At 46.1% G+C, this 20,803-nt stretch overlaps 1 protein-coding gene across 3 annotated transcripts in view; it reads left to right on the plus strand.

Annotated features, from left to right (window-relative positions):
- Nucleotides 1-20,803, plus strand: part of MST1R (macrophage stimulating 1 receptor) — a 110,692-nt gene that overhangs the window by 48,787 nt on the left and 41,102 nt on the right. For 2 of the 3 annotated variants that reach the window (XM_077326037.1, XM_077326038.1), the window contains exons 7-11: nucleotides 5,261-5,435; nucleotides 5,769-5,917; nucleotides 6,233-6,394; nucleotides 11,907-12,000; nucleotides 13,765-13,992. In XM_077326037.1, the coding sequence (XP_077182152.1) occupies nucleotides 5,261-5,435; nucleotides 5,769-5,917; nucleotides 6,233-6,394; nucleotides 11,907-12,000; nucleotides 13,765-13,992 (808 nt within the window). The remainder of the gene's footprint in view (nucleotides 1-5,260; nucleotides 5,436-5,768; nucleotides 5,918-6,232; nucleotides 6,395-11,906; nucleotides 12,001-13,764; nucleotides 13,993-20,803) is intronic. The other variant, XM_077326039.1, reaches the window with a different exon arrangement.

The following is a 20,803-nucleotide window of genomic DNA, read 5'->3' on the forward strand; positions in this document are numbered from 1 at the left end:
GTGTGGAATTCCAGAAGATGAATCTACACCAATCTGGCAACTTTACCTCCTCTCTGCAATGACCTAAAATATGTCAGGGGGTGCTATGTAGCTGTGGGGGCATTACACACTTTTGAGGCCCCACTTTCAGACTTCAAGGAATATATTCAGACCAGGGACATCAAACCTCCAGGTGGAGCCTGGAATTGCTGCTCATCTCCAGATTATACAGACCAGCTCTGCAGGCAAAAATGGCTACTTTGGAGGGGTGACTGTGTAGCATTGTATCCCCCTGAAGTTTAGGGAAGCCAGCCTCCAAGTGGGATCCGAGAATCCCCTGGAAGTACAGTTCATCTCTAGGCAGTTAGGCTGAAGGGAAAGCTCTCTCCCCTCTCATGCACCCCTTCAAAAGGAATGCACATGTCCCCAGAATCCACTTGGATGGTTGGCTGGTGATGTCTGTCCTTCTGAAGCCTGAGACCTACTTCTGGCAACTGCAGTCCCTGTTGTTATCTGCAAGGCCAAATCGTTGCCTAATAAAGGTGGATCACCTAGTTTTCCCCAATGTCTCACTGTCTACTTTCCTGTAAAGCTAACTACACTTGAAATTCTGGGCCACTTATGTCTTCGAGTTTATAGGAGTATTTATTTACCTGGCCAAGCTTGAAAAAGTAACTTTAGTTCCCATGTCTCTCCAGCCATTTACTTGTTCACTATTTATAGTTTCAGGCTGTAAATATTCTTTATTTAGATCTTCCTGAACTTTCTAGACTCGCAGGATTGATATTGGTCTGTCTGTCTGTCTCTCTGCACCCCAAAATACAAACAGTTGCTGGTAAGGGCTGGCCAAAGCCCATGGCCCAGGAGGGACACACCCACAATCACTCCACCCCAACCACATTCTGCGAGCCTGTACCATCCTCTCTAGATTACTGCTTGACTCTAGATTATAATGATCAGCTCTGCAGGCAAAAATGGCTACTTTGCAAGCTGGACTCAGGCATTGTACGATTTTAAGGCTCTCCTCCAAACCTCCAGGAATATCTCCAACCCAGGGGTAGCCAACTTCCAGGTGGGGCCTGGAGAATTCCTGGAATTACAGCTCATCTGCAGAGTATAAAGATCAGCTGCCTAGGCAGAAAGGGCTCCTATGGAGTTTGGACACGGTTGAGGAGAAGAAACATTTAAGGTTTCCCACGGAGGTTGTTGTGTTGAATCACTTGAGGCCTACTGCACAGGGTTGTTGTGCAGATGAAACAGGAGGCAAAAGAACCTCTGCAACAGCTTCCAGTTTCACCTGCACAACAACCCTGTGTGGTAGGTCTCAAATCTGCAGAGAGTTGCTTGGCTGTTTCTTCCCTCCAGCAGCATGGCCGGCCACAGCAGTATGTTAAGTGAGAAGGGGCTTTTCTGTGGCCTCCCTGTCAGCCAACTGTTGGACAGAAGGGGAAAGTTCCCCCCCCTCAAAAGGAACACCCACCCCCATGCCCTGAGGCTCCCCTGCGTTGCTCTTGGAAATGCCTTCCTCCCCTCACTCAGGGCCTGTCAGAGGCTCCTTCGCAGCAGGCCTGAAGGGGGGAGGGGGCGCACTCTCCAGCCTCCTGCCAGCTCTGTCAGTGTTCTGAGGCAATTTGCAGTTGGACATGACAGTGAGGACAGTCTTGGGGCGAAAAGGGCTGGTACAGTCTGTCCAAGCCTCTGTTCTCATCCCCCTTGGCAGCCCTGCTGATCTCCTCTCCCTGTGGTGGTCAGGAGCAGACTGGCAGCGATGTCTCCAGATTGTCCCTGGCTGGGCTGGGTGGGCGGGGCGGGAGGTGTTTTGCGCCTCCTGACTGGATGGAACTCTGGTCTGTCCTGGTGAGGGCCCAATCAGATTGGCCCCTTGGCCCCAGACTGACAAGCGGCTTCCGACTGGCCCCTCTGCTTGTCAGTCCGGGGCCAAGGGGCCAATTGTTGCCCCCCCATCCCGGACTGAGCCCACCCCCACACCCCTTAACCTTTTATTTATACTACGGAACGCTGTTTACAGATGCAGAGCGCAGTTTACAGATTTTGTGGTAGCATAGGCTATAAATCTGCAATAAATGTAGGCTTCTATGATGTACAATATTAATTTGTCAGCCCTTCCAGGAGTTCCATATCCCAGTTTGTCATTGAGGCTTGAAAGAAATTCATAAGAAATAGTAGGGTAGATAGTAGGAAAGAACTTTACTCTGCCACAGTATTCTCCATAGTTCCTCTGAATGATTACTTCCAGAAGGCTTATATCCATTGCCATCACCCTTCAGTGCTTGCAGTGATAGACGGCAGAAGCATGCTATAGAACTTGCAGTGTCATTAGTGGAAATCCTGGCTGACAACAAAACAGGTGTCTACACTTGGCTTTGGCAAGGGCAAGGATGTCAGCTATAGGGTGATAAGCTGTGCAGAGGAAAGTGAGGAAAGAATTTCCTTTCTTCTTGTCTGGGATTGTACTGACACAAGACCTTCCTGCAGTGATCTAAAACTCTCTGGAGGATCTGATATCACCATGAAGGAAAGGGGATGTATGTCTATGATGAACAAATCTCTTGTCCTTTTACCTCCGATGTTTTGTGCCACTCAAATTCTATTGCTTATTGTACAGCCTGTTATACTTTCTTTACAGTGCCCAAGCACCTTTGGATAGAGGTTGTTGGTGTGTGTGTGTTTTTTAATGTTCTGTTAAGGAGTGCTTAGAGCTCTGAAGATATGCATGAGTGTACTTCAGAATATAAAAAAATTGACATCAAATGTGAGGATCCCCGAAAAAGCCCCCCCCCCCGTTTTAAAACCCAGAAGTTTCAAATCTTCATGGCTGAATTCATTTAGCAATTTTGGCGAAGCTGGGTTCAGTGGTTTTGAAATAGGTCCCCTTTACTGAGTTCAGTGTTATCCCCTTCATCTTTTTAATATAAGAAACCCCAACTTTTTCCATACTCTTGCAATGATAATTTTCCCCATTATTCAAAAAGTTTTGAAAAGCACTGAAGTCAGCATTTTGCAATATGTACATGTATATACATTTGCTCAGTCTGTTTGATTTATTTATATCATAGAATTTGCAGTTTATGGTTGGAATATGGAATATTCTAAAATTCTTGCGGATAGTATTTTTGGCCTGTGTGAAATCCTGAGATGATATCATAGGCATGAGTTGCAGTGTGAAACTACCCTCTATCATCATGTTGAAATCAGGAGGCATTTTTGTGTGTCACAGTTTACACATTGGCAGTATTCCCAGAACGGAAATGAAGCAGCAACCTCTGCTGTTTTCTTGCAGTGCAAAGTGTTTCCCCCTTGACCTCTGTCAGACATACGGTCATCCTAGTGAATGTTGAACTATATATTTTTTAAAGCAAAACAGCTAGGCATGACTGGAAGTGGTTTTTTAATTGAAATGATAGGAATATGGAAAGGAGAATTGATTGCATTAGGAGAACAAAGGAACATCTTAAAGTAACTGTACCAGACAAGCAATAATCTGGGATCCTTACTAAGCTAAATAAAGCCCATCCTCTAGTTGCCAACCTCCAGGGAGGCACTGTAGATAACTGATCTCCAAGTTACAAATATCGGTTTCCCTTGAGAACATTGCTGCTTCAGAGGGTAGATTATATGGCATTGTGCCCTGCTTGAGGTCCTTTCCCTCCCCAAACCCTGCCTCTCCAGACTCCACCCCCAAAATCTCCAGGTTTTTACCAACCCAGAGCTGGGAACCTACACATCTTTCCACAGAGAAGGAGCAATTGTTCACTTCTCAACAATAGTGGTGGCAGGAAGAATGGTATGCTGGGGCTCTGGGGGTGTATATTTCTAGACCTTTTCCAGGAGCTCTCCACCAAGACAGGTATGCATTCAGGAATCTACCAACAAAATCCAGGGTCATTCCGCACGACTTTAATGTAGCAGAAGGCTTACAAATTGTAAACCCTACTAATTTGCAGTTCTGCAAGACGTCGCACACAATCTGCCACACTCCTGAAACAGTCCCGCAAAAAGCGATTCGTTGTAGCGCTTAAAGGGAAATTGGGAAAAGTGGATTCACCCTCCGAAAAGTGCTACACTCTTGCAAACAATCTGCAACACTAGCAAAAAAGACCTGTGCGTTCCCATTGTTACAGTTCCAACAAAGTCCCTCCCCCTGGCTCTCTCCTCCGAACTTCCGGCGAAACGATCGCCATTTTCTTTTTCTCGGAGCGAGCAGAAAACAATGAACCAGCGAGCCTTCATTCACCCAGCGAGGCTTCTCCAGCTACAGTCCCTCCACAGAAGTGCTTTAAAGTTCCCCTAAGTCCCCAAGCACAACACAGCCCCGTTTGCAAATTCCCTTTATTTTCAGCCGAAAATCGTGCCCGTTCGGGGGGGGGGATTTTTCTTTTCACTCGGGGGAGCGTGGTAATGATGAATCGCCAGCTCACACGCCAGCTGCCAGCTAGATGGGTCTCTCCGTTGCAACGAATCAAGGCATATTCGTTGCAATGTGTTTTTTTTTTAAACCTGTTCTTAAAGGGAAAGGGGCTTTACCGGGGCATGATAACAACCGCCCATTGGCTGTACGTTTGATTGACGGCCAGGGGCGGGACAAAGCACAGAAAAAATTGCTTCCTGTCTAGCGATTTTTGCGAGACCAGAAACCTGTGGGAAACGAATGAAACGCTACTGGATTCCACAAAAAAGCAGGTATGCGTTACACCGAGATGGCACTTTTAAAAATAGCATTTCCGCTTTGTGGGACCAATTGGCAACATTGGTCCTTGTGCGGAAACACCCCCAGTTACTTGTAGATTTTGGCAATGTCCTACTTAAAAGGGATCGTTATGTCTTTAAAGTTAAACATACTTGACCTTGGTTAGTACTTGCCATAAACAGTTTCTGAGTATCTTGGAGACTAGACCAGTGTTAAAACAATAAATAAATAAACCATATTTTGTATCAGTAATTTCCCTGCTGCCAAATGTATTTAATTCTATCTAATCAATAACCTTCTAGGATTTGAATCCTCTGCTGCAATGCTATTACTTTCCATGGTAATCAGGTCTTCTGCTCTTGAGGCCATCTAGGAATATAAAGAGATGAGCCTTTTAGTTATTTCTCCCATCTGGCTGAGGTGCATTGCTCCATGGTGCAAGAAAACTGTTTAGAATGGCTTTTCATTTCCTGTTGCTGATGAGCTATTTGACAACAACCCAGAGCACACTGTAAACGCTGTTTCACCCTGTAGAGTCCTGCCATGCTTTTCACCAGCCTTCCTGCTTTTCAGGTACAGCCAAGTGCCACAGTGGAAGGATTCTCCTGAAGTTATTGTCTGCACTTTAGACCCACAGGAGAAACAGGTGGATCTGGAGCCACAAAGAGTTGAAGTTACGGTCACAGAGAAGAGACAGACCTCATTTTACATCAATGGCTCTTCAGTCTGTGATGGCTTTGTGTTTGTGGTAAGTGTAATTCCTCACCACAAATCCTGTATGCCTTGGCTCCTGCATGTTTCTTTACGGCTATTCCTCAGTTGTATATGAGGGTTTTCCTGATAGACTTGTTGACAGCCAATTATAGGCATTCCAGTGCTGTGTAAGGAGTTGTGTAGAGGTAGGTGTTTATTGGAACCCATGGTGTCGGAGTATCATGCAAGAGAACTAGTCTCATGACTAGGAAATAGTTCATACTTCTTTGTATTCCTTTCCAATATACCTGAGAAAACTAGTGTTATGTCAGGTGTGTTTTCAGACAGTCTTCTAAAGTGCATTAAACCTTTGTTCTTTTATTAACAGCAGCCAGTTATAACATCTATCCACCCTAATTTTGGCCCACAAGCTGGAGGAACAGAGATCTTTATCTGGGGACAAAAACTCCTGGTTGGGGCCACAAGGAAGGTGATGATTAATGGCCTGGATTGCCCCTTGGTCAAGCAAAGGGAAAGGTATGGCAAGTGTTGAGCCTTGATGCCATTAGCATTAAGGATGCAAGGACTTCTAAAAAAAAAAAAGCTGAGGCAAGATACATTTAGAAGAGTAATCCCTATTAGGGAATCCTCAAAGGACCCAAATTAAATATGTTGGGTCCCTTCTGTTTCTTAGCAGTTGGTTTAAAGATAATTGCATGAGTATAATTATGTAGAGGAGCCCTTCCTCCAAAGAACCGTGTCTGCCCCAAGACTGACAGTATAGAGGAATGAGCTAAGTGATAAATATCTGGGGAAAACCATGTCATGTTATGTGTCTTTTTGTTTTACCAGCCAAGGAGAAGAGGCCATAGTTTGTACCAGTCCTGCTTCAAACAATCTGACCAATGCATCTGTGACCGTAGTAATAGATGAAGAACAGTTTATCTCCCCACAGCACTTCCAGTATCGAAAAGATCCCCAAATATATCATATATTTCCAAACTGCAGCTATGAGTGAGTCAGCCTTTTTAGTCATGTTTCTGTTTCTGAGGCAATATTTTGTTTCCATCCCATCACATCCCCTGTCCATGCCTTGCTGTAATGTGTACTATGCACCAATCATATGCTCTAATAGCTCATCTGCAGATATCTAAATAAATAGCTCAGCCCACACTGACCAAAAACAGATAGTTCTCCAAATTTGGGGAACCCCCCAGGTTTGCAGAAAAATCTGAAAACATAAAAAATGGGGGGATTAATTCCCCCAAAACCAATACTGCTTTTTGTGCTAATGTAGCTCCTATACTCCTGCGACCAAATTCTACTAAGGCAGATTCAAGTTGGTAGCCATGTTAATCTGAAGCAACACAACAAAACAAAATCAGAGTCCAGTGGCACCTTTATACCAACAAAGATTTATTCAAGGTATTTATTCAAGCTCACATCTTGAATAAATCTTGGTCTTAAAGGTGCCACTCCACTAAGGCAGCAAAGCTACAGGCAAGTGAGAGAGGAGTAATTACCATTGAAGTGGCAAAAGGGATGGGCAAGCAGCAACATGAACTGCCATGGCAACAAAGAGGCCAGGGTACGTGTGGAAGGTTGGTGAGGCACTGCTGTGGCCAAAGCCATAAAGTTGGCAGGAGTGGCTGAGCAAACTGCCACCGGCACTGCTGTGGTGGCAAATGGTTTCTATTTCTATTGATTGAATTATTTATGAATTATTTATATGGGTCATTCTACTTCTATTGATGAATTATTTATATGGGTCAATCTACCGAATAAACATACTATGGTGGCAAAGCTGGTAGGCAAGCTTCCACCACTGTAGCACTAAAGAGCCTGGGCTGTCCGGTGAGCATCCAGGCAGCCACTGAAGAAGCCAGAAAAGCAAGGGGAAAACAGGAGAAAATACTTAACCACAAAAAATGTGACTCCAAGAAACCAAAAAAAAAAGGGTTAAAGAAATATGAATACGAGACCTGATATGTGCAATTCATAAAAAATGAAAAATATACAAAAGTACATGCATTTAGTTATACGGAGAGTTAAAAGCAATTTACGTCCTCAATAATAGTCTTGGTACAAAATCAATTCTAAAAATCACAAGCAAGGACCTAAATGGCCTAAACAAAATGTGTTTTGGCACACAGCCTAGAAATTGCAGTCTGTATCAATCGATGTATGACCTGATTAGATGCAGTTGTAATATGGTGGTGATCTTATATGCAACTTCCTTGCCGTGTCCTGATTAATCAAATATACTAACGCCCGAAGCATGGACAATAAGAAGGAAGAGCTGGAATAAGAAGGAAGAGCTGGAACTTCTCATGCTGATGGAAAGGTATGATCTAGTAGGCATCACAGAAACTTGGTAGAATGATTCTCATGACTGGACTGTAATAGTGGATGAATATGAACTGTTCAGAAAAAACAGAATAGATCAAACAGGTAGAGGAGTGGCACTGTTTGTGAGGAAAGGGCTTACCTGTCAGGAAATTCTAGTGAAGGAGGGTATATATACAGTGGAAAGCATCTGGGTGAAAATAAGCGAGGGGAAAACAAACAGTGTGGTGGTTGGTGTCTGCTACCGACCGCCTGACCAACGAGAGGGTGTGGATGCTGCACTTTGTGAGCAGCTTGAGAAAATATCCAAGCGGCAGGACCTTGTCATCATGGGTGACTTCAATTTCCCCGATGTGTGCTGGGAAACAAACTCTGTGAAGCGTCTTCAGTCATGCAACTTTCTGACCTGCCTGGCTGACAATTTCATTTATCAAATGGTAGATGAACCCACAAGAGCTTCAGCCATACTGGACTTAATACTGACCAACAGGCAAGAGTTGGTGGATGAGGTGAAGGAGGTGGGGACCCTAGGGGGAAGTAACCATGTCCTCATAGAATTCCTTTTGAGATGAGGAGGCAAGCAAGGTTGTAGCCAGACGCGGATGTTGGATTTTCGCAGGGCAAACTTTAATAAACTCAGAAACATTATGAGTGTCACACCATGGACAAGAATGCTGGAAGGGAAGTGAGCATGTGAAGGGTGGGCACTACTCAAACAGAAGCTATTGCATGCTCAATCCATGACTATCCCAGAAAGATGAAAACTCTGCAGGAGCTCTACGAAGCCTATCTGGATGAACCGAGATCTTCAAGAGGAACTAAGAAAGAAAAGGAAAATGTTCAGGAAATGGAGGGAAGGACAGAGCTCTAAAGAAGAGTACCTACAGGTTACTAGGCACTGTAGATCAATCATCAGAAAGGCCAAAGCTGAAAGTGAGCTAAGATTGGCCAGGGAAGCCCATTGTAACAAGAAAAGATTTTTCAGTTATGTGAGGAGCAAACGTAAAGTAAAGGAGGCAATAGGCCCGCTGTTGGGTGCAGATGGACAAACTCTAATGGAAGATGCAGAGAAAGCAGAAAGGCTTAGCGCCTATTTTACATCTGTTTTTCCCCCACATGTCAAAGGGTTTAGGCACATCTAGAGATGGCAGTAGCCAAAGGATAGTGTCTGGGTGGCAGGTTGACATGGATAGAGAGGTTGTTGAGAGGCATTTAGCTGCACTGGATGAGCAAATCCCCTGGGCTGGCTGAAATGCACCCGAGAGTGCTCAAAGAACTTTCCGGAGAACTTGCAGAACCCTTGTCCATCATCTTCGGGACCTCTTTAAGGACTGGAGATGTCCCGGAGGACTGGAAGAGAGCAAATGTTATTCCAATCTTCAAAAAAGGGAGAAAGGAAGACCCAGGAAACTACAGACCAGTGTTGTGGGGACCCAGTGTTGTGGGGAAGATAATGGAGCAGATATTAAAGGGAGTGATCTGCAGACATCTGGAGGACAATTTGGTGATCCAAGGAAGTCAGCATGGATTTGTCTCCAACAGGTCCTGTCAGACCAACCTGGTTTCCTTTTTTGACAAAGTAACAGGTTTGCTGGATCGTGGAAATTCGGTTGATGTCATTTACTTGGATTTTAGTCAAAAAAGGAAACCAGGTTGGTCTGGCAGGACCTGTTGGAGACAAATCCATGCTGACTTTCTTGGATCAATCCAAGAAATCCATGCTGACTTTCTTGGATCACCAAATTGTCCTCCAGATGTTTGCAGATCGCTCCCTTTAATATCTGCTCCATTATCTTCCCCACAACAGAGGTCAGAGAGGTCTTGTCAGACCAACTTGGTTTCCTTTTTTGACCGAATAACAGGTTTGCTGGATTGTGGAAATTTGGTTGATGCCGTTTACTTGGATTTTAGTAAAGCTTTTGATAAGGTTCCCTATGATGTTTTTGATGGATAAATTGAAGGACTACAATCTGGATTTTCAGATAGTTAGGTGGATAGGGAATTGGTTAGACAACCGCACTCAAAGAGTTGTTGTCAATGATGTTTCATCAGACTGGAGGGAGGTGAGTAGCGGGGTACCTCAGGGCTCGGTGCTCGGCCCGGTACTTTTTAACATATTTATTAATGATCTAGATGAGGGGGTGGAGGGACTACTCATCAAGTTTGCAGATGACACCAAATTGGGAGGACTGGCAAATACTTCGGAAGATAGAGACAGAGTTCAACGAGATCTGAACACAATGGAAAAATGGGCAAATGAGAACAAGATGAAATTTAATAAAGATAAGTGTAAAGTTCTGCATCTGGGTCAGAAAAATGAAAAGTATGCCTACTGGATGGGGGATACGCTTCTAGGTAACACTGTGTGTGAACGAGACCTTGGGGTACTTGTGGACTGTAAACTAAACATGAGCAGGCAGTGTGATGCAGCGGTAAAAAAGGCAAATGCCATTTTGGGCTGTATCAATAGAGGCATCACATCAAAATCACAAGATGTCATAGCCCCATTGTATACGGCACTGGTCGGACCATACTTGGAGTACTGTGTGCAGTTCTGGAGGCCTCACTTCAAGAAGGACGTAGATAAAATTGAAAGGGTACAGAGGAGAGCAACGAGGATGATCTGGGGCCAAGGGACCAAGCCCTATGAAGATAGGTTGAGGGACTTGGGAATGTTCAGCCTGGAGAAAAGGAGGTTGAGAGGGGACATGATAGCCCTCTTTAAGTATTTGAAAGGTTGTCACTTGGAGGAGGGCAGGATGCTGTTTCCGTTGGCTGCAGAGGAGAGGACTCGCAGTAATGGGTTTAAACTACAAGTACAACAATATAGGCTTGATATCAGGAAAAAAATGTTCACAATCTGAGTAGTTCAGCAGTGGAATAGGCTGCCTAAGGAGGTGGTGAGCTCCCCCTCACTGGCAGCAAAGGTTGGATACACACTTTTCTTGGATGCTTTAGGATGCTTAGGGCTGATCCTGTGTTGAGCAGGAGGTTGGACTAGATGGCCTGTATGGCCCCTTCCAACTCTATGATTCTATGAAATATCATGTAGAGCAGTGGTCCCCAACCTGCGGGCCGCGGCCTGGTGCCGGGCCGCGAAGGCCATGGTGCCGGGCCGCGGCTCCCTCTCCGCGCCCCTCCCCCCCCCCGCAGTAAAAAACTTCCTAGGCCGCAAGCTTGCGGCCTGGGAAGCTTCTTACTGCGGCAGGGCGGGGAGAGGGAATCGGGGCCGGGGCGCGCCCCTGCGGGCGCAGCTAGCAGGCGCGGCCCGATGCGTGGGCGTGGCCCGCGCGGGCCGCGGGCCGCGCCCCAATGCCCTGCCGGTCCCCAACCTCAGAAAGGTTGGGGACCACTGATGTAGAGACAATCGTCTATATTGTATGCAGAGAAATCCTGTATCAAATTATGGTATTATATACAGAAGCCTCTGCTATTCAAAGCTAGCTCTGTGATACAGTATATATGATCACAATTTCTGCTGGGTCCTTTTCATTATAATGGGTACTGTATCTGCCTGGAGCCTGTGTATTTTACAGTTTATTTATGCTCATGTATGCCTGACTATTGAGGAAGGCTGTGTGTCAAAGGAAGTTTGGTCTAGGCCATTATTTCTGTGGTTGTGATTTTTGGAATTTAGAGTTGATTTTGTACTTAGGTTATTATTGTGGTTATATATTGTTTTTAACTTTACAATAAAACAAATAAAACCTTCTGTATAAATGAATACTGGTATTTCTGCATATTTTAATTTTTAATTTTTTATGTATTGTACTTATTCAGATTTTTTAAAACCAGGAAGCCAGGAAAGCAGCCAGCAGAGCCTTCAAGTTGACAAAACAGCCCAGGGGTTGGTGTGGCCTCAATCTGTAGATCTGGCTATCCACAGATCAGTATTAGATATATAGATTTATGAAGTAACGTTGCTGGAGTCCCAAGTCATCAAGAATATTTCATTACACTAGGGGGGACTTCAGAAAATCTCAAGGAGGTGGTATCTTCTCTTTGGCACTTGCAGGCCTGGGTGGCAGAAGTCCCGGGAATTGAGTACTACAAGTACAGTTAACAAATTTAAATCCTTTATTGTCGACACTCACACCACCAGGATAGCCTTGAAAATCATCTTGCTGTTGTAATTTTGGTTTGCTCTTAATTAAGGCCTTCTCACTGTTTTTTTTTCTAGCGGTTCAGATATCTCCATCTTTGGCACCAATTTGGATTCAGTGTTTCAAACAAAGATACAATTTGAGTCTGCAACAGTGAAAACAGAAGCTAAAGTGAGTATTCCAGGCAAAATGAAAGAGAGCTGATTATATTTAGACACTAAGTATTGCGTCATAGACTGTGTCAAACTGAGGCCGTTCAATGCCAGCTTAATACTCATTGCCAGAAGACAGACAATTCCAGAAAATTCCAGTCTTGGATTTTGGCTCATTTCTTGGGGAAAGGAACTCCACAGTTGTGGAGCAAGCCAATTAGAAGATTGTTGTTGTTGTTGGAAATGGGCTAGCAACAAGTCCCTTTTAATTATTTCTTTTCACAACTGGGAAAGCGTCTGCCATTAATTACTAACCTTAATATTATGGAGAGCCAGCTTGGTGTAGTGGTTAGGAGTGCAGACGTCTAATCTGCCGAGCCAGATTTGATTCCCTGCTCCCCCACATGCAACCAGCTGGGTGACCTTGGGCTCGCCACAGCACCGATAAAGCTGTTCTGACTGAGCAAGAATATCAGGGCTCTCTCAGCCTCACCCACCTCACAGAGAGTGTCTGTTGTGGGGAGAGGAAAGGGAAGGCAACTATAAGCCGCTTTGAGTTTCCTTTGGTTAGAGAAAAGTGGCATATAAGATTTATAGACTGCCGCTCCCAGCAAGATGGCTCACAACGGTTAAACAGTAAAACATCATAACAGTTTCAAATACCCCATGAAACAATAATAAAATCCCTGAAAATTACAATTATCACAAAAATGGCAATAATCTGGAACAGCTTCCCTGTATAATATAAAAAACTAAGGCCTAGGGCAGGGCCAGTCTGATCTTTGAACCAATAGGGAGGTGACAGCCCCCCCCCCCAGCCCAGCCAGGGGCAATCTGGCAAGTTATGTTCCCCAGTGTGACATTCATCTTATGTTCTAGAAAAGTAAACAAGGCCATTGTCTGGTGGGCCATTGCCTGTAGTTGATAAGTGGTCCCCACTTTGAAACAACCACAGTCATTGCGACTGGAGGATGGATGAGCTGTAAGCCTCCATGTCCAGGATCCAACTAGGGAGGTGATTCAGGCAGAACTGCTTAGAGCAGTGTCAGTTTTTCTGGAGTTCTACTTTATGCATCTAATGAAGTAGGCTCTGGCTCATGGATGTATATGTCAAAACAAATGTGCAAATTTTATAGTGCCATAAGATGTTTTGCCAATATTCCTCCAGGGTTTAACAAAAATGAAAGGATTAGTTAAAATGAAGCCCAACAGGAAATTCAGAATGGAAAGAAGCATTCAGGATGTTTGGAACTTATTCTATTAGATATAGGTAAAATTTATATCATAAATAAAGAAGGGTACCAACAAGTCCCAAATAATGTGTGGTTAAATAACAGTGGAGTTGATTGTATGCTGCTGCAGATGTCTTTACCCCCATCCCATAGCATGCTATTGGTCCCCTGTTCCCCAGGAGCAGCATGTGGGGAGGAATTCCAATCCGCAGGGAGTTGGGGGGAAATTGCGTCTTGCTGGTGGAAATCCATTCCATCAGTAGAAAAGTTCTGTAGGATCCAAGCCAGTATCAGTGAAGCCCCCAAAATTGACTGGGAGCAGGTTCAGGATGGATGAAGGGGTGTTCATAATTATTAAACTTACCTGGTGATGTCTTTCATCAAGAGCCATTTCTCCATCCCAAGTTTCATTCTTACTGTCCTTGCAGTCTCAGTCTCTGCATTTCAGTAATATAATCTGAACACAGTACTCCTGCAGTTACTGATAAAATGAAGCCAAATTGAACTAAATTATTATGTTATTGCCTCCATTTCTGCTGGGATGTCTCTAGGCATGCAAGGAGCCACTGGAAGGAAAAAAACTGGTATGCCAGAGTCCTGCCTACCCATTGGAAAACAAGTTCGAAATTGTTCACGGGATCCTGAGAATCTTGATGGATGGTGTTCTGGAACGCAAGGAATTTCATATTCGCTACTATTCCAAGCCACAGATCTACCCCTTTGAGAATGAAGACAAATTGTACACACTCATACAAGGAGAATATACGATCAAGGTTAATGTATGTAATGTTACCTGAAATGCTCTCCCACACGTCCTGTAACACGCGGGTTCAAGTTGTGGGGAACAACTGGCTTAGCTTTTTGAGAGGTTGGGTAACTTAGCGTTATAGGATCGTTACCAATGTCTACGAGGTAAATTACACCCATGAAAGGACTCAAGTCAATATGTTGCAAAAATAACAGTCTTTATTAAAGTAACAGTCTTTATTAAAGTAAGAAAAACAATAAAAAAAGCATAAAATACACTAACAGACTAACATACAGTCGGATAGAGTGGGAAAAAGAGGTTCAGTATAGTTACCTTCCGTCGAGTAGAGAGGCAAGAGAGCAGCGACACGTCCTGCGTGAAGGGAGATTTCCAAGGGTCCCAAGGTGGAAAAACTCAAAGTAACAGTCTCGGGCCACTATTTTTATGGGGTCCCAAAGGGGAGGGGACCTAGGACTGGGGCGTGGGCGGTGTAGGTGATTGGACAGGAGGGGTGCATGTGGGTGGATATGCGGTGTGCATGTGAGTGGGTCTTCCCAGGGTCACTGCATTGGGAAATGTCCTTGCCAGGACAGGAGATGGGTGTTAATGGCTCTAGACAAAGAGTTAATGGGCTTAAGCCGGATGGCTACAGGGTGTCAATGGGGCTAGCTGTAAGTGTTTGAGGAAGAGATTCCCCTGGCAGACAGGCTTAAGTCAAGAGACAAAGAGATATGCCCAGAGTCCCCGGGGCATATTGGCTAGAACCAAATCACTCTATCAGTAGTACAATGGGTTGGGGGGGGGGGTCGAGAGTAGGGCATGGAGGCACCTGGATTTCCAAACCTGTAGCTGAGAACAAGCCTGGGCTTGTCCTGGTTCTCAAGATGGAGTCTGCTCTGACATTGCCCTGCCAGAGTGACTTGGTCTGTCCTGTGTCTAGCTTGCTCCCAAGTCTAGACTGTCGTGCTGCGCTATTGGTTAAGGAGTACAGTGTGCCAAGGCATAAGGCAGGGGTCCTGCCATGCATAACATTCCCCCCCCCCCTTCTGTAGTGAATTATATGTCCAATTTATTCACTACAGACCAATATACTCTGTTTCAAGTGTTGGCAAAGGGCGAAATTTAGTCTGGAAATTTAGAAAGAGAGAAGTTATGCCATCGTCTGCCACTATAAAAACTGGAATGTACAAAAAACTGTTGGCCAATTAAAAGCAAAAAGCAAATTTTGGGGTGACATGGGGGAAAGGAGGGCTGCTGGTCGCATTTTTCTCTTTACTTCTACCATTAAAACTATCAGAGAATTATTCTTAAGAGGGTCTCCACCATAACAATAAACTTAGCTGAAATTCTAAGTCAAGGCTGCCTGAGCAGGCTAGACTGCATTGCGCGTGGTCACAGTGATTACATTCAATTTCTAAGTGGGCAGAAAATGTGAGCAATACCTGAGCAATATTTTAGCACAAGGCAATCCTAAAAATGATGGCAATGAATATCAAGCTATTACTATGAAGCAGGCAGAAAGTGACAGAAACTAAAAAGTTAGACAATGAACTAAGCAATGGCTTCTAATAAGCAATGCAATAAGAACAAGGTAAAGCTAAGCAATTTAGCAAAACTTATATACATAAACTAGCAAACTATTTGCTACATTCTCAATCTAACAAAAATGGATACATTGTATACAATGAAAAATGTATATTTACAGCAAAAATGTAGGGTGGGAGAGGTGGAAGTCACCTTCCCAATAAATACATAAACATAAGCAAACCATTCCCGTTCTCCCCCCCCCTTCCATCCCACCCAAGGGTCTTCTTGGCAGGCTGGTAAAGGTGCTGGATGCTCCCCCCTTGCTTCCCAAGGAACGGTGGTGGAAGGTCTCCCGGGAGGGTGGCACCAAACATATGGTGCCACAGGGTCCATGAAAGGGGAGCCGCTTGATCTTTGGGGCAAACCGGGAACAATTGGCAGCTATGGCAGGGGTTGATCTGTAGTGGGAAGCAAACTGAGAGGGTTGCGTTATGGATTCCCGGGGGTCAGGAACCCGGGGAGCTGGATGGGGGAAAACGAGGGAGTTCTGAGCCGATCGGGTGTTTTTCGGCTCCCGGGGAAACAGAGAACGAGGTGGGAGTTGTGAGGCGGATTGAGGCTGGCGCCTCTGTGTTCAGGCGGGGCGGATGCAAATCCAAGCACTAGGTAGCCGGGATATGCAAATGGGGGCAAAAATTAAGATTTTTGTGAAAACAATTCCAAACTGCTTAAAAATGGGGGAAAAGAAAAAGTGTTACAGCGAGTTTTTGTCCTTTGGCCGGTCAAACGGACCTGGTTGCAGGGACTCACTGTAAAAGAAAAGTTACTTGGTAAGCAAGGGATGTAGCGGCCGTCAGGCGTAAACCATCTTGGCTGGGTGCATCCGCGAAACAACCGGCTTTTCAGAACCCAAGAAGCTGTTACTCTTGGGGTGGCCCCTACTGCCACAGCAAATGCAGCTTTCTTCACGAAAGTCTCAGTTTCTCCGGTTCTGAGACGCTGATTACCCTGCGCGCAGACGCAAAGAAAGGGGGGGAGTCCCTGCTCGTAGGGGCTCCCGGGGTCCCCGCGATCAAAAAGGGGACCCACCCCACTTACCAAAGTAAAAGGCAGAAAAGGAAAACAAAACAGGATCCAAAAAGAAACAGGCAAGCCGGGTGGCTTGTCTGACACAAAAAGCAAAAAGGGGTACCTTCTCCTGGGCGGGAGTTGGGAACCTAGAAACAAAGGTGGCATGTAGTCATACGGATGCCAGTCTCCCGACAGGAGGTGGCTTAAACAGGAGGATTCTGGGCTCTCAGGCGAGAGAGGAGCTGAAGCTCGTTGACTTGCCGCTTGACCCAGCAGGTCAGGGCAATCAAGGCTATGATTAAGAGAATCTGAAAGATTAGGATCAGAAAGATAGGATGCATCATGAGATTAAAGATTCCGGTGGCATGGCTGGACCAGCCCAAAAGGCTTTCCCACCAGGCGTGATTTCCTGCAGAGGCTATCTCTGCAGACAGGCTCGCGATTCTCTCCCCATTGTGCTGCACAGTGAGGATCGCGTCTTCTCCTGCAGCTTTTACGTTTGCAAGAGTAGCCTGTAGATCCAGATGATGCAAAAGGCTTTGGATTAGCTCGAGTTCTAATCCAAGGGAAACAGGGGAGACGGAATGGAATCGTTGCGGGGTGACTACCAGGTCCTTCCGAGTCCAGAGAGGGACTACGTAGGAGAAATCACATCCAGAGACGTGCATGATCTTGCAAAAGCAGCGGTTAATCAAAGGAATCATGGGCTGTACTCGCTTAAAGTTCAAAATTATCATAGGGCAGGGGGTGCGCACACAAACACAGCCTTTGCCTACATACAGGACAGTTGTGCTGTTTTCTTGGGCTATGTCGTAAGAGCATGAGCCCAAGTGATCTTTTAAAGGGGCAAGACACGGATGGTGCCGTTCGAGCACCTGGCTATCACATATGAATCCAAGGGACTCTTTCCTCTCACACCCTTCCACATTGATAGTCTGCCAGCCTAAAGATGTGGCTGCAGCCGACCGATTCCTGTCCCTAGAGTATAGAATATCTTCACCTGGGGTCTGCAGTCCAAGGGGAACTACAGGATGAATAGAGAGAATGTCTTCAGAAGACACAGTAACTACAAAGAGACAGAGGAGCTGGGGTTCAGCTTTCGCAACTACAAGCATCCACCATGCACTTAAAGCAGCTTCCTGCGGCGTGAGGATCGATTCCAGAAACTGGGTCACAGGGATGTGCCCTTCGGCAGAGTGCCGGATCAAATCTTCTGTCAGGGCCGAATTAATGGCATGAGCCTGAGAGCAGGCTAACGCCAAAGAAATGTTCTGCTGAAGGGAGCGAACTCCGGTAACAAAAGTGTGAAAGTCTGATTCTAAGACATGTTCCCAAGTGAACATAATGGAACTGATTGCCTGATCTACCTGAGCGAGGGTAGAAAGAGATTGCTGGACAGTTTTCCCCAATTGCGAGATGCGGTTGGCTGAAAAAGACAATTTATTGGCCAGGACCTCGATGTTAGCCGCATCTATAAGAGATACTCCGGTGCCAGTAGGAGCTACCCAGTCAGAGAGGGATCTCTGGACGCGTCCAAAATGCTGTTTGGTCTGCCAAAAGTTGAGCCATCTAGTAATACCCTTGTAGCTAGGCATGAGAAAAGGAGAGCATTCCGGTAACATAAAGGACGTGTCTAGTCCTCATAAGTCAACCCTCACTTCCTTAAGGGAAAGTTGGGGGCTCAAAATTACAGTTTCGGTAATGTCCCTTTTAACTACATAGGATCCTACTACAGGATAAGTCAGGTTCCTTAGGGCTTCCGGGTTTTGGATCAGAGGGTCAAACTGCAGATGCGCGGTGCAATCAAAGTCCAGAAAGAGTTGATAAGTCCCGTTCAGGTGTGGGACTTCCAAGACAAGCTTTCCAAGGAATTGAAAGGAAATGACAGATGATGCCTTATTGTAAGGCGAATGAGGCTTAAGCACTACCCAATCAGGTGGACCCGAGTGGAGTAAGTCCTTTCCTGTCAAGGTTCATTCTTTCAGCTGCCAGTCGGTAATAGAAACGTTGGGGTGGGAGCTGTTTCCTGTGGCGCAGAAAAGATGCAGATGTCCAGAGTCCTTATCAATACAGCGAGCAGAATAGGGAAAGCCACACACACTTGCATTCAAAACCGGGTACAAAAGATATTCATCAGACAGAAGTCCTGGAGGCTTCAAGCATCCGTAAGGATTAAACATTTTACAGACCAGATTTTCTACGGGGGAACTCCGGGTGTGGCAGTCCCCCGATGTGCCAGGCTCAGATCGATTCTGGGAATATTATCCCGGGAATATTATCCCGGATCGGCGAGATCCTCCACTGGGGCTGCCTCTTTACAAGGGAGCGAAATTTGCCAAAGGGCAACGGGTGCAACTGGGGCCGCTGTCTCTGGATCGCCGGGCGGTTGCGCATGGCTCTCCAAGGCGGGTTCACCTTTCCACTCCTTGAGCTGCGAGCAGTGGAAATACTTCAACCAAACGCTTCCCTTTCGGGGTAAAGCAACCTGATACACAGCAGGATAAATCCTTTTAGTCACGGGAACAGGTCCCAACCATTTTGCAGACAACACATGTTCATTTTCTGAAAACGTTTGGTACATGACGAGCTGTCCCACCTCCCATTGTCTGGGATTGCGGACCCAGCCCAGTCTGAATCCAAAAAACGTGGGATCCCGAAACAGCTGAACACGTTAAACAACACACGTGCAGTGGTTGCGGCAGAGTTTGTTTTGCACGGGAAGGCTTCGACCCATTTACTGAATGGATCGATGATAGTTAGGCAGTGCTTGTTTCCCCGCGGTGTCAGAGGCAAGGAACCGATAAAATCGATCTGTAGGCGCGCCCAAGGCCCCTCAATCCGCTGGTGCTGAATTGGGGCTTTGGGGCCAGATTGGTTAGCTTTGACCATGGCACAGGCGAGGCAGTTCTGAACCCACTGCTCTACTTCCTGGCGCATGGCAGGCCACCAGCCGGTTTCCTTTACCCATTCTATGGTGGCTTCCTTGCCTCGGTGCCCTTGCACGTGGGCAAACTGGATGAGGTCTGCGCGAACCTCTAGGGGTACAAGCCAGAGTAGCTCCTCGTCAGAGCTCTGTGCCCAAAATATCCCTTCCTTTTCTACAATGGTAAATTTACCAGTCGGGTCTTTTCCTGCTTTCGCAAGTTCGCAGATTTGTGCGCCTCCTTCCTGGAGGGTAGCCAGATCTAGCAGTGATGACTGCAGGCACTTTCGCTGCCTGGTGACGACAGGGTTAACTGGGTCAGCTGGAGGAGGCGCCGGGGGAATCGTTCTGGGATCTTGCCAAGCGGCTTCCTTGGCTAGAGAGTCAGCCCTGTGGTTCCACAGGTTAACCTCTGATGCTGACTTCTGATGTCCCTTAACATGGGTGATCCATGTGCTTGCAGTTCTGGCTTTGATTAGGTCTGCGATTCTTAACCATTTCTCTTGATGGGCTATAATCTTCCCATCAGAGTTCCTTCCTTCATTCTCGAGCCAAATTGGCAGCCAAACCGTGGCTGCTTTCGCAGTCCAATCTGAGTCAGTGTAAACTGCAAGGGGACAGTCAGGGGTCTCAAACTCTAAAACTGCTTTTAGAGCTTCCACTTCTGCTGCCTGGCTAGAATGGGGGCACGCACTGCCTTGTAAAACAAAGGAGTCGTGGACCTGGATGGCTGCATAGCCAGTCTTGGCATGGCCATCCACGTGACAGGAGGATCTGTCGCTGAACCAGCATACCAAGTTCTGTAGCTGTGCTTCAGCTAAGGACCCACCCCAAGTTGCCAGCCAGTTGTAGTGCCTTACCAAGGGTAAAGGACACTCATGCTGTTCTCGCGAGACTATGAGCCCGTAGGGGGCCAGGGATTCTCGTTGTTCCTTCTTGAAGTCCACGCCCCTGTTTACGAGAGCAAGCGTTCACTGCGCTATTCTAGCATTGGAAACCTGTCCGTTTTGTACCTTCCCTGAGATGATGTATTTCAGGGGAGTATGCGCAGACTGTACTATGACCCTGGCACCCCCAATTATGAACTCCCAGTGTGTGAGAGCCCAAACTAGGGTCAAGCATTCCTTCTCGCAAGGACTGAACTTGACTTCCACAGGACTCAAATTCCTAGACGCATAGGCTACAATTCTTTGAAAGTCAGCCTGGTGCTAGATCAAAGTAGCACCAATGCTCAGGTCAGAAGTTGCCAGGTTCACATAGAACGGTTTGCTCATATCGGGGTGCACCAGAGCAGGAGCGCTAGCGAGGCTGCGCTTGAGCT

Source organism: Paroedura picta, chromosome 3, assembly GCF_049243985.1.
Source record: "Paroedura picta isolate Pp20150507F chromosome 3, Ppicta_v3.0, whole genome shotgun sequence".
Lineage (NCBI taxonomy): Eukaryota > Metazoa > Chordata > Lepidosauria > Squamata > Gekkonidae > Paroedura > Paroedura picta.